Below are 13,380 nucleotides of genomic sequence, written 5' to 3'. Positions count from 1 at the left end.
ACAGATTTTTTCCTTTTTTGCAAAATTTTTTTACAATTTAAATAACGTTTTATTTTATTTCACTATAAGGATCATTTCTTTTACATTATTATTCTCCTTTTCCCACAGAATCTGATGGAAGTCACAGATTCGACTCTTGTACCGGAGCCGCCTGATAAGGACGACTGCTTTAAGGTCAAACGTAGTCAATGGTGTAGGAAATACGTTTTGATGGCTCTGATTCCTGCCTCAGGAAAAACCTTCAATGATTATAGTCCTTTTCGGGTCTGTAAATTTATAAAAGGTTACTGTCCTCAAATTTCACTCAAATTTCTCAAAAATGGTTCAGTCCTATTGGACGTAAAACATGAAAAAGATTTCCAAAATCTGAAGTATGTTTCCACTTTCGAAAACATCTCTATTAAATATGAACTGCATAAGTCACTAAATTACTCAAAGAGGGTAATAACCGTTGGAGAACTTTTGCGGTGTAGCGAAAGCGAAATTGAAGATGAACTTAAGTCGCAGGGAATATGTAGAGTGAAACGTATATTCAAAATGGTAAACGGTCTCAAAACTCCAACTCCCACCTTAATACTCACATTTGAAACACTCGAATTGCCTGAAAAGGTATCGTTTAATTTTTCTAACGTAAGAGTCCGACCCTTCGATCCTAATCCGATACTCTGTTTTGCGTGCTATCGTTATCGGCACACACAAACCTCATGTCAAAGTAGGATCTGCGGCAAATGTGGGGAATCCACCCACACAATTACGGAATGTACTAACGAGCCGAAATGCGTGAACTGTGGTGATGCACATCCATCTTTCAGTCGACAGTGCCCGGTTTACATCAAGGAAAAGGAAATTGAAAAAATAAGAAACAGAGAAAAAGTTTCCTATAAGCAGGCAGAATATATTTTCAGAAGACTGAATGTCAATGCATCCACTCCTGCACAAAAGTCTTACTCTCAAACTGTATCCTCAAACTTGCCCTATCCTTCCATCCCGACCACCTCTTCCTCATCAATTAGTATCCAATCTCCAACTGTTAATCTCCCCCCTGAGAACCTTCCTTCAATAATTGGTACACTAACTAACGGAATAAATAAGCTGCATGATGCCGTTGAATTCTTAATTAGAAAAATTAATGACATCGAAAAGAGCCGACCATCACTTTCAATAGACACGACAACTTCAACCCAGTTAGGAAGTAATTCTTGTGAACCAGTTATCATAAACATGAAAACAATTAAAAAACAAACAGGAAATATCGGTCCTACGACACTCCTTTCGGGTAACCAGAGAAATCCGGGATCGCAATCGTCAAATACGTCTCTGGATAGGATATTACCCAAAGCAACAATTACTCCATCAAGTAAAAAAAAAGGTATATATAAAATAACAATGTAATAAGCATAACTAATTACATTACCAACTTATTCTCCTAGTCTAAAAATTCCAAACACTTATTATAATGAAAATACTACAGTGGAATTTAAACGGTCTGAACGTCGCCCTTCAACACACAGCCTTGACAAATACAATGCGGACAAAAAAAAAAGCCAGATATATTATCAAAAAAAGTAAGATTTCTGGCGGAGATTTCTTAAGAATACCACTTCCAGCACTCCCGTAGGTGTTTTCTAGGATACAGTCAGAAAAATAATAGGCAGGGATACATACAAACCATCCATAGCATACCTCAAAATAGGAAATGCGGAATTGCTACAACCCCTGCTACCATTGCCAACATTTTTGTCAAGCATTATCACGATGTATCCGCTACAGCAAACTATACCAATTCCTTCATCTCCATTAAACAAGGCCGGGAAAAAACTTCTTTAATTGTAACGCATGCCTCATCTAATCCGCTAAACTTTCCATTTACCGAAACTGAATTTATGGTTGGCCTAAACTTGCGCAAAGACACTTCTCCTGGCACTGATAACATATGTAGTTCATTCATCAAAAATTTAAAAACTTCGGATAAAGCAATCAAAACTTATTAACAGAATCTATGGATATGGGGAGTTTTCAAACATCTGGGAAACCGCGTGCACAATACAGATCCTTAAAAAAGATAAGCATCCGCTGGAGGTAAAAAACTATCGACCCATACCCTTAACCTGTTCCATGTGAAAACTAGCTGAAAAGACGATTGCGAACAGATTACACTGGTACCTAGAGACCCGAGGGTTGCTGCCTGAATGGTAAAGCTGCTTTCGGAGAAACAGTAGTGCAAGGGATAATCTTGTAAATCTAGAACAAACTATATGGGACACTCCAAAACAAAAATAAATTATTAGCAGTATTTCTTTGATATACAAAACGATTTTGGCCGAACATCGAGATGTCTAATTATAGACACGCTAAAGAGTTTAGGGATTTCAGGAAGTATGCTATTATTTATTATGAACTTTCTAGATGGAAGTTTTCGTGTGAGATGTGGCGCCGCTTACTCAGAGAGCTTTGCTCAGGAAAATAGAGTCCCCTAGGGCAGTGCGCTTAGTGCTACACTTTTCTGTTTAAACTTTAATGAGGTAATTAAGCATATACAATCGCCGGGTAGAGCAATGCTGTACACAGATGATCTTTTATTGTACTGTCAAGGAAATAATATAACAACTCTACAAGACGACGTGCAAACAAGGCGAAATGAAGTACAACGATGGCTATGCACTAATGGCTCTACTGTGTCCATTGAAAAGGTAGCAGGAATTCTGCTCTCTGAAAGACGACATAGTAGCTGTCCATTTTTGTGCATTTCAAATAACCCAACCAAACTCGTAGATCGAGTTCCCTATCTTGGAGTTATTTTTTATAAGAATCTAAATTGGACTGCTCCCTTCAAAACTTTGAAATCCAAGTGTTCCCAAGCACTGAATGTCATGAAGATCGTAAAGCTCATGCTCATGGAGTGCTGATCGCAAGGGGCTTGTGTGTCTATACAGAATATTTGTGCGATCGCGTCTTGAATATGTGGCAAATGCTTTTGACTTAGCCTCAGCGAGTAAAATTTGTATGCTTGACCCTATACAAAAGACCGGATTTAGAATAATTACGGGCGCCTTTCGGTCCAGTCCTATTAATAGTCTCCAGTGGATGCTAGAGAGCTTCCTTTAAAATTCCGAGAAACTTATTAGATCTAAAATATGTTTCCAAAACGATTTCCTTTCCTGCACACCCACTTTTTTTTTTCTGGAGGTATCTCTCCACATAATAGCCAACTTACTAAGAAGCGAACCTCTTTCTCTGCTAGAATATCTCTAATGTTACTGGATATACATTCACGATACCACCATTGCAAAAAGAAACTTGTTCAGTCACACCTCCCTGGCTATTACCAAAACCAAAAGTAATATTGTCATATATATATATATATATATATAAAACAATCGGACGGCTCTCGTGGGAGCAGCTTGTGTTGTTGGAGACAGAAAATATTAAAATATTTATTCTCCTTAAGTTCAATAGCGAGTAACTATACAGCCGAAATGACAGTAAAAATGAATATTGATTGCTCGAACAATACACTGGTCGTAAGCACTGACTCAATGTACGCCCTACAGGCCTTGAACCACCCGTTCTTAAATAACCCCTGGTCCAGGAGTCCTTTATTCACTGAGGTGTCTTTCACGGGGAAGAGAGTCATTTTTGTTTGGATCCCTGGGCACATGAATATTTTAGGAAACGAATTGGTAGACACAGCTGCCAAAGAGGTATGCAGTAAATAGCACCAAAATCAGGGAGACCACAAGGAATGATTTAACTTCCGCTTTCGAAATTAAAGTATGGACAGAGTGGCAAAAAATTGCGTCAGAGGTCACAGACAACCAACTCCGGGAAATAAAATGTACTGTTCGAGTGTGGCCTTATTCATTTAGAGTTAAAAGACGAGAAGAAGTGATCCTAAGTAGGCTGAGAATCGGGCACAATAGAGCCACCAAACACACTATCCGAACTTTTAGGTGATAATCAGGACACACTTACAACTTTTTCAACATTTTTTAAGTGAAGCTAATCTACTTAACAAAATATAAATGAGTAATATGTAACATGGGACATGTTACATATGTGGCCGGGGACGGGTCGTGTGGCTGGGCATGCTGGGGGGTTGTGGCGTGCCGGATTTGGTCGTGGGTCGGGCGGGGTACAAGAGGTTTTGCGTTTTTAAACCCCAGGTGCGCGGGACTTGGGTGGCGGCACATACACTCACGTCCCCTTAAACCTGTGTCAGAAAAGTGGTGGACGCAACAACGGCCGCCTCCCGCACGATTCTGGCCTGGTTCGGTTCGGCTGCGCCCTTCTGGTGTGTTCTGGTTCCTCGATCCTCCTTCCGCAGGGGGATCCTCTTAAGAGATTCGGGGCTAACATGACCCTTGGTGGTTTCGCCCCTCAAAAAAAAATAATAATAAAAAAATTATAAAAAAATATATAAAAAAATAATAATCACCATGTATCACACTCAACCGTGAGCGGAGGTGAGTCACTCGTAACTTGAGAAACGGCCTATCTATATACTAGGTGCGCACGTAAGAACCTAATTGTATAAAGACCCTCAATGGGAAACACATGTATCGCACTACACATTCATACTTTGATTAAAAAAATGGTGGGGGAAAGGAAGAGAATTGATAATTGAAAGAAAAAGGCCTCTAGGGTGCGATACACCCCAACATGGTGGGAGAAGGGTTAAAATCGTCACTGTATTCCTACACGATGTAAAACATTGACTGAAAAATTCCCACGCAATTAAACTTTACCCTTCAGACCCCCATTTGTGTTCAGTGTGCAATCCAACCATTCATCTGTCGAAAACGCTTTCGAGCAGAGGATTAACACCCTTTAAAACTATCATCCCTGAGCGGCTCGTACGGTTTCGCTAATCCGTTAATTCAGTAGAAATATCCTCATTATACAGATCGCGGCGGAAGGCTGAGCCTCTTATCACCTTTCTAATCAGTTGCTCGAAACTCATTAACACGTTATAGCTCCCGTGGAAACTTCTCCCCTAATCACACTTCGCACTTCCTTCCCCGACTCCGTCAACAATACCTCCTTTTGTACTCAACGGCGACATGGGTGTGCCTGGATTTCAGGCTTCGGTAGGTTTCATATTTAAATAAACATATGTTTTTTTTCGGAATGCCGTGTACACGATGAATATTTAATGGTTTTGTTAGTTATTTTATGGCATAACGGCAATTTAACAATTCTAAGAATATTTTGTCGATGATGTTTCAGAAGTTTGACGGCGGGGCTGGGATACACGTGCCAATCTGGTCGGTGCTTATACAGAACAGGTCAGAAATTTATTGTATTTCTTTATTTCAAATTGAACTCGATCGCCTTTGATAGGAAATGGAAGCTGGGAATAGAGTCAGCGTCGGATCGGGGACAACGCCGAGGACTGAAGGATATGAACGAATTCCTTGTCCGACTTGCAAAAGGAAATTTATAGAGGAAAGCTACAACAAACACATAGACATATGCAAAAATCACGCAAAGAGAGCGTCCGAGAGGACTTCGTTCGACTCGTCAAAACAGCGATTAAGCCAACTGCTGGATGAGGTCAAGCTCTCAAATCAGACCCTGCCGCCAGTAAGTTAACTCAGGTTTTCAAATTCATGGACATTTTACTTCGTACACCTCATGTAGAACTATCAAAGACTAGCTTTAGGGAGCATTCTATTGATTTTTTTTAAATTTCTTGTCAGCTAAACTGTCCAGGTCAAAATGTCAGTTACGGTTAGGTTGAAGTTAATAGGGGGAGCACTTGTTTATAACTGTAGTATTATTTATTGCCTTTTTTGGAAACTTTATGGATATTAAGTAGCCTTATTGTGTTCCCAGTTTTACATTGCATTCAAAAGTTGCGACAACGTTTATCCAGTAAAGAGCAAAAAATTGTATTAATTTCGCAAGACAATAAAAATACTTTTAGAAGCACATAATAATAAATAAATTTACCCTAACAAGAAAAACAATGAGTTAAATAGAAATAGATGACAATACTGTTGACTCATTCAACATTGACATAATAGTTTCGTTTAACGTTGCTCTTTCTGGAGGAGGGTTGAGAGGTTGATTCACGAAAGCCATATTTGCTGGGGTTGAGGAGTGTCAGATGGAGCATATTGTAAAGGCACTTGATCCCCTTCTGAACGTGAGGATGTGAGTATCTTTATTGTAGGCAAAATTTCGTATTTCTTAAGGTGCATCGGTCTAATACACTTATTACGAAGTACCAGGATTTTTTAATTTGTCTATTGAAGGCCGTATAAGCAGGCATAACTCTATATGAACTTTGTTTTCTGTTGATAAATTAACGTTTAGTTTCCTTCAGAAGCTGCAGATCGTTGGTAGAATCTGAATCGTATATTTTATGAGTGCGTTTTCCAGTTCAATTGTTTTCCCAGTTGAATCCTAAGTACCGTAATGCGGTAGTAAGTGGAATAATTTATTACATTACAAGTGTTTAGGCCGTAGGCTTATTGTAATTAAAATAACTTAAAAAAATAATTAAACTCTTAAATAATTAACAAAAGAATGCGCAACATAAGGGAAAAAATGAGAAAATCACTTGCCGAGAGTAGCAATGTTTCACTCACCTTACAATTCGCTCCTGAAGGATAACTCCCGTAGGTCTGCTCCAAGGCCTTAGAGTTTTCCTCCGGGAATGATGAGGAAATGCAGTTAACACCTTGCCTGTGAAAACATAAACAGCTCTTTTCGGTAGATAATTTTCTCGTGTTGCAGTACGGAGGAGAAATACTTCGTTGAGAGGGGAAAACGTTAATTTTATGATATTGAGAGAACAACAAGGCGCCCGGCCAGAGAGAAAAACGTGTGTGTACTGAACAACTGACGGAAACAAAACAGAAAAGCCCTACACCGTCTGCCAACTAAGACTCTCATCATTCGGTAGGCCAATCAGAGGTCGGAGGCTTAAAATAAAGAGAAATGAATTGAATAAGACTTTTTAATTAACTAATTTTTAACAAGAAAATATAATAAATTACGCTTCGGCGTAAACAACAAGTATAGATTAATTCGTTTTACTTTCTTTTTATGAGTGAATCTTGATTTCTGATTGATTCCTTCCTTAACATGTAGAGATTTGAAAAGAGAGTTTTGTAAAGTCATTTCTGTAATTTCGGACGGGTCTAGGAACGGGCTGGGTCAACTGAAAATTGTAGTGACTAGGGAATTTGTTTGGGGCTGAGTGATACATGAAGCGAATATTAAATACTGCAGAGGACCAAGTATTCGTCCTTGAGGAATTCCAGAATTTACCTGTGTTTGGAGTGGTTTGATGCTGTCTATCCAGTCCTAACATATATTTAAAAGATTTAGAAAACAGTGTGTTTCAGTTCAATCGTCATTAGCACGAACTACAAATAAATTCATAGTTGATCGTATTGATAAAGATTTCAAGAATTCTTCTCTCCGTGTGCCTTTCCGTTTGATTTTTTAGGCCTTTCAAACACTTTTTGTTCACAGAGGCTGTACAATGTTAAGTGGAGACAAGAGCACAGTCTTTGGATGAGCAGCAGGAACGGCCTACTGAAGAAGAAACCGGCAGGACACTCGGCCGCCGCTGAAGCCCGAGCCGACAGCAGTGGAGGTACTCTCTGCATGGGCTGTGAACGTATGGTTTACGGGAACGATGCCAATGACCACATAGCATTTTGCGTCGAAAAAAATAAGCGTAAATGAAATAAAGCATTGTGTACGCAAAAATGATTTGCCAATTTTTTTTCCTTGACCGGGTCAAACACGTCTGACAGACCAATTCAGCAAGAGAGCAGACTACCTGACAATATTTTACATATTTTGTTTTTATTATTTTTTCAATGTATACATTTGTAATAATCTGTCTCCATTACAAAACATACAAGTGTAATTTTGGTCATTATCTATATTATATTCTCATTCATTTTTGTGTGGGTTAGAAATATTATGTCCTGTACCCAAAATACTTTTGCAATTTGTATTCAAAACAAAGTGGCAATTTTGAAAAGTACGGGCATTACCGTAATTAGGTTGCTAGACGTACAGAATAATTTCTAATTGGAGACATAGGATATAGGGTGAATACAGGATTCATGCCAGGAGAACGTGCTGTCCAATTCTTTGTGGTAATCCCTACGTCCTACAAGTAATGTGTGAAACTCGAGGCACATGCGATGCATTAACAAGATGTAGTCCCCCAATAAATGGAGCGAATGGGACCACAGCGTCCAGAAGAACTTCCTCTATGTACCTTAGTGCAGACAAAGTTCAATTCTATATGAAAGTTAAGTACGGGCATAGACTTTGATTCCACCCCACTGACTACAGTTGCAAAGGCTGTAGCTCACGTTGACACGTAAAGCATAGTTCCCTACGTCTTTTCAACATACGATCCCGGTTATCTGATTGCCACAAACCAAACCGGCACACATCTGTAAATAGAACCCCCCCCCCCTATTGTTCAAGGACTGCTAAGCGAAATACTGATTTGCGAATAGTCGCCTTTCTACTCAATGCCTCTCCAGTACTTCTAATGACTGTATTAGAGCTCATCCTTACCCTTACGACAGTTTGGATTTGATTACCTCTCAAGTAAGCCGTTAAATGACCGTTCCGTCATACTGTAAACACAATCAAACGATCTTTCTAACCGTTGTACATCGCGGGCGACCGCTACATTCGCAATTCGATCGAGACTTCCGGAGACCCTAAACCGTTGTAGACAATGGATAGATGGTACAGCGCGGTCCATTCAGGACTTGGTCTAAGTGACGGACGCTACCGCCCGTCGTTGACCAAAGCATCTTCCCGGATGAAATATTTCCGACTTAAAACCATGTTTTTAAGCAAAAAATAAACAATTTATTTTTATTGTGCGTTATCGAGTGTAAAAGGATGAATAACACTCTATAAAGGTAAATAACAAGTTATTAATATATATTATATAATATTAAGTTTCCGTTTTAAGACAACTATAGTACAACTACCTAGTTATTATGGAAAAAACAAATATTTTTTAATGTACAATGTATCATTACAAAATTATAAAGAACAGATTTTTATTGGCTTTTTCATCTATTAATATAAAAGTTTATATTATTATTCAGATATCGTGAGATGCGGTCTCTCAATACGACACACAAGGATGGCACAATTACACAGAAGACAAACACTTTGAGCCCTGAAGATGATCTCAATAAAAGATCGAAACGTTGGCACGATAAAGAAAATGTTTTTCTGAAACCTACATCACTCCCGACCGCATCTCACGATATCTGAATAACTATAGATTAACGGTCACTAATCTCTACACATTTCTACACGAGAATACGGACACGCAGCTAAAAGTATTCTGAAGGACATCGCCAACAATGAGAAGTTTATATTATGTTAAATTCATTGAAGGCAAAATTATATTGTCCAATGTGTATTGGCAAAATTATATTGTCCAATTCTGTACCTTGATCGTTTCTGATTATTTTGGTGTACAATATCACTAATTAGATCTGATAGAAGCTTTTCCTCATATTCAGTGGTAGGGCAGTGTGTTGGAACAGCCTGTTACAAGTACATACATCGCATCAAGAAGAAATCTCACAAATTAACATAGTTTCGCCAATTTCTTAATAATTATAGTAATGTGTGGTGATTAGTGACCGTTAATCGATTTCTAAATAAATATCGATTAACGGTCACTAATCACCACACATTTCTACACGAGAAGAACGAAGAACATGGGATTCTATGAACCAATTGCAACTACATATGGACACGAAGCTAAAAGTATACTGAAGGACATCGCCAACAATGAGAAGAAACTCGCATCGGCTATAAATCAGAGAACTTTTTTGCTGAAATGCAGACATCACAAGGTATTTCGTACTCACATCAAAAACAATTTTAACTTTACAAATGCCACACTAACACAGCCAAACACCAGAATTAACGACATACATAAAGCCACAATAAATTTCAAACGAAACATTTTAAACATAGAAATCACCACGAGCATCAAAAACATTAAGACACTAACACAAAAATTACACCAATTAAAACTCAGTGCCGACAACATAATACCCAACAGACATTTTAGAAGAATTTTACACACACCAAAAAGATGCATACAACTTCTTCCTCGACAAAATCAAAAACAAACACATCAAAAAATTAAATAACTTAATCAACAAACAAGCATCTGTTAACACAAATAAATGGTTCCTAAACCTAACCATCACACCAGACCGCATCTCACGATTTCTAAATAAATAATGATTATAGTGTAACATTCCGTCCTTAAAGAGAGAAAACCAAAAATATTTGTCAAAACAACAAGAAAGTGTACAAATTAAATATTTACTATTATTCTGGGAAAAAGAAAGCGGGTCAGATTTCTTCAACAATTCATAAGTTTTTCACCATTTCTTATTGGAAGATTCACTTTTATTCTCAGCTGGGAGGAAGGAGGCTGAGACTTGTGTGGTTTTCCTTTTAAGAGCCGAGTTGGGATTAATAGTGACGGGACGAGAGGGCGGGTTTCTTCTGATAGAACTTTCTCTTCAATTATAAGTTCCCCCTCAGATCACATATTGCCGCCACCAGGTCCCATCTCCAAACACGTACCTAACTCGGTTTCAAGCCTCACCCCCGAATCGTTTCAGACGAAATACTGTCCAGTTATATTTATTGTATATTTCATATTTCTAGCGTGAATTTAATGGAGACGAACATTAACGGTGTTACAAACGGCCCCCCGACAAGAAAATAGGGCTTGCTGATGACTAAACCACAAGCTAGTCCATGACAAACACTGATAGGCAAAAAATTCCACCCACTTGTAAAATAACTTGATTTGTTAACATATATTAATCAATGTTTCACGTTTTTTTAACGTTTAATAATGAGTTGACTCTCTACCAGTTTGGAAATATCTCTTTGCTGGAGGTTAGCCCGTTCTTCGCGAAGAGACTTTTCAAGATCGTGGAGTGTATCAGGAAGTGATGGACGTGCTCTTATTTGTCTTTTGAGGTTCCTTAATTGAATTATTTAACTTCCCGCCTACCCTGAGTTACGTTGGAAAGGTTGACTCTGGGAAAAATTACAAGCTTCGTACCATTTCGCCTTCTCCACACTCTTTCACGCCCATCTGAAGATTGTAAGCAGAGCAAATCTGCATTCATCTGTTAAAAGTACAGCAGTCCAATCGTTTAAAGACCAATGGCTGTGTTCTCGAGCAAATGCGAGCCGTGCACCTCTGTGTGTTCTGGTCCTCTTACGGGGCGAAAAGTCATCAGTCCATATTGATTTAATCTTCTTCGAGCAGTGCATTCAGAAATTTTGACACCACGAACTTCTTGGAACTGATGGATCGTTTGAACGACAGGAAAGTGCTGTTTTCACAAATTTCTCAAAGTCAAAAAACGGTCATCCAGTGGTTCTGTTACCCTAAGGCATTCAGAACCGGGCGTTCTATGGTAGGATCCAGTTTCTCAAAAACGTCTAACGGCGTCTGGCAGAGTCTCGTAGGGAACTCCGATGGCAATAGCTATTCTTGAAATGATGGAACGTCCATCATCGGTGAGTGCCACGCAACGCGGAACATCCTCAGCTTTAAGTGGCATTTTTAAGTCGAAAAATTGAAATTAAGAAAACAAATATAACTTTATTGACAAAACTGTGCAATGTTTAAGCTTAAACCGACAGAGTGAGGCAGGCTATCGCACGAATAATGCAAGGATATTTGGGGGTTAGGATTTTTATACTATTTTAAAGAAAGGCTGATTATGATTACAGACGAGCGTCTGGACCATCTAGACTTTGCTGACGTGTTGATCTGAGGAGCATTAGGTTACGCCATAACTTCGATTAACAATTAATAAAAAACATAATGAAGAAAACTTACACATAAAAACAAAACGACACTACAAAAAAAAAAATCAATTCAACAAATCAGGAATTACATTCAACAGACTGAAGACTACGAACACTCAATGCTTTGTTGGTACACCTTTTGTTAAAGGTCGCGGTGAAAATATGTTTCTGAGCAATTTTAGCAATTTATGCTTGAACATAAAGTTTCAGACCATTCCCCATGGAGTCGACAGCTTTGTCCTCAACTCCTGGAATACATTAACATTTAAACCGTAATAAATATTAAGCTCCTCGTTACCAGAAACAACAATAATTTTACACTACGCATTATTACAGACATTTTTATCAAATAATTGTGATAAATGGGTGACAGGAATATATCCATTTTTAATGTGTTACACGACAAACACAATTTTCATTTTACGTTTACAATTTCTTTGCTAGACTATAGGACCGATGCTTTGCAAAGTTATAAAAGAAAAATTTGTACATCAAGTAGAACCAATAGAAAAAAGGTGATAAAAGATTTACAAACAACAACTGTTATAAAGGCAACAAACCTATATAAAAACTCCTGAAAAAATGTACTTAAATCTGAGTAAATATAAAATATTCTTCATAAATTAATAGCAATGAAAAAGAATTGTGAATATATTAAAGTATTTTTTTTTTAATTAAGTACCGCGAATTCTTGATGTCTGGAGGTTTTGGTCGGTGGAAAAGAAATTTTTCATTGCACAAAAAAGGGGTTTTTGGATTTTATATTTATATTTAAACGATATTAAAGGTTAATTGTTGTTAAGCCCAGTTTTAACTCTACTATCAATTTCGGACATTTTCACTTTAATTTGTAATCTTTAATGTAAAACTTGTTTGGCTGTTTCAAACCACAGTTCGAATTCGTTTTTTGTTCCCTTTAAAACCCCTGAATGCAAATTTTTGTGAAAAAATCGCAAAATTTTCACTGTACAAATGACTCCGCTTTTCTCTTTCAACAATAGCGATAAATTTGATACAAATATCATCAGAAAACGTTCCAGGGTTTTCGAAGCCCATACGTAACGGCACAAATCAAAAAAATATAAAATAAAAGTAAATTGAAAAGGTAAGGTTAGTTTTATCCTTACTTTTCTCACTTATAATGACATTCAATATAAATCTTGTTCACATAATTTGAAAAAAGAGAAAATCAACTTGCGAACGATTGTAATAACGTTGAATTTGTATAAAATCTAAAAGAGTTACGAACTTTTAAGTTCAACACCGGATTCGGCGAAAAAAATTTAGCCCTAAAATGTTTATTAATTTTTTGTAAATGTTGGTTCTACTCGTAAACTGTTTGCTGCTAAAACAGTTTGTGAGTAGAGCCATCCTTTCCAAAGAGTGAATCGACATACTGACCCCCATCTCAATAATTTTAATTATTATTGTACACCTGAATCTGAATTGCATTTCGTTACATTTTTTGTTTACTTTACCATTTTAGGTTTTTCACTTTTGTACATCTAATGTCAT

At 37.7% G+C, this 13,380-nt stretch overlaps 1 protein-coding gene across 8 annotated transcripts; it reads left to right on the top strand.

Moving 5' to 3' along the window:
- The first annotated feature begins 101 nt into the window (after positions 1 to 101).
- On the top strand, positions 102 to 7,728 carry LOC106660919 (zinc finger C2HC domain-containing protein T03G11.3-like). Of its 8 annotated transcripts, none has more exons than XM_014383974.2 (4): positions 102 to 283; positions 5,227 to 5,285; positions 5,341 to 5,583; positions 7,486 to 7,728. In XM_014383974.2, the coding sequence occupies exons 3-4, from the start codon at positions 5,344 to 5,346 to the stop codon at positions 7,699 to 7,701; spliced, it is 456 nt and encodes a 151-aa protein (XP_014239460.1). In that variant the 5' UTR covers positions 102 to 283; positions 5,227 to 5,285; positions 5,341 to 5,343; the 3' UTR covers positions 7,702 to 7,728. The 8 variants fall into 8 exon arrangements, 6 of the variants coding, with proteins under 6 accessions (XP_014239460.1, XP_024086223.1, XP_024086224.1 ...); XM_024230455.1 differs by having other exon boundaries at positions 179 to 264; XM_024230456.1 differs by lacking the exon at positions 102 to 283 and adding an exon at positions 4,988 to 5,087.
- The last annotated feature ends 5,652 nt before the right edge of the window (positions 7,729 to 13,380 follow it).

The sequence above is a fragment of the Cimex lectularius genome, unplaced genomic scaffold (assembly GCF_000648675.2).
Source record: "Cimex lectularius strain Harlan isolate CLEC.00 unplaced genomic scaffold, Clec_2.1 scaffold65, whole genome shotgun sequence".
Taxonomy (NCBI): domain Eukaryota; kingdom Metazoa; phylum Arthropoda; class Insecta; order Hemiptera; family Cimicidae; genus Cimex; species Cimex lectularius.
The sequence above is the reverse complement of the archived record's forward strand: the minus strand, read 5'-3'. Positions and strand labels throughout refer to the sequence as shown.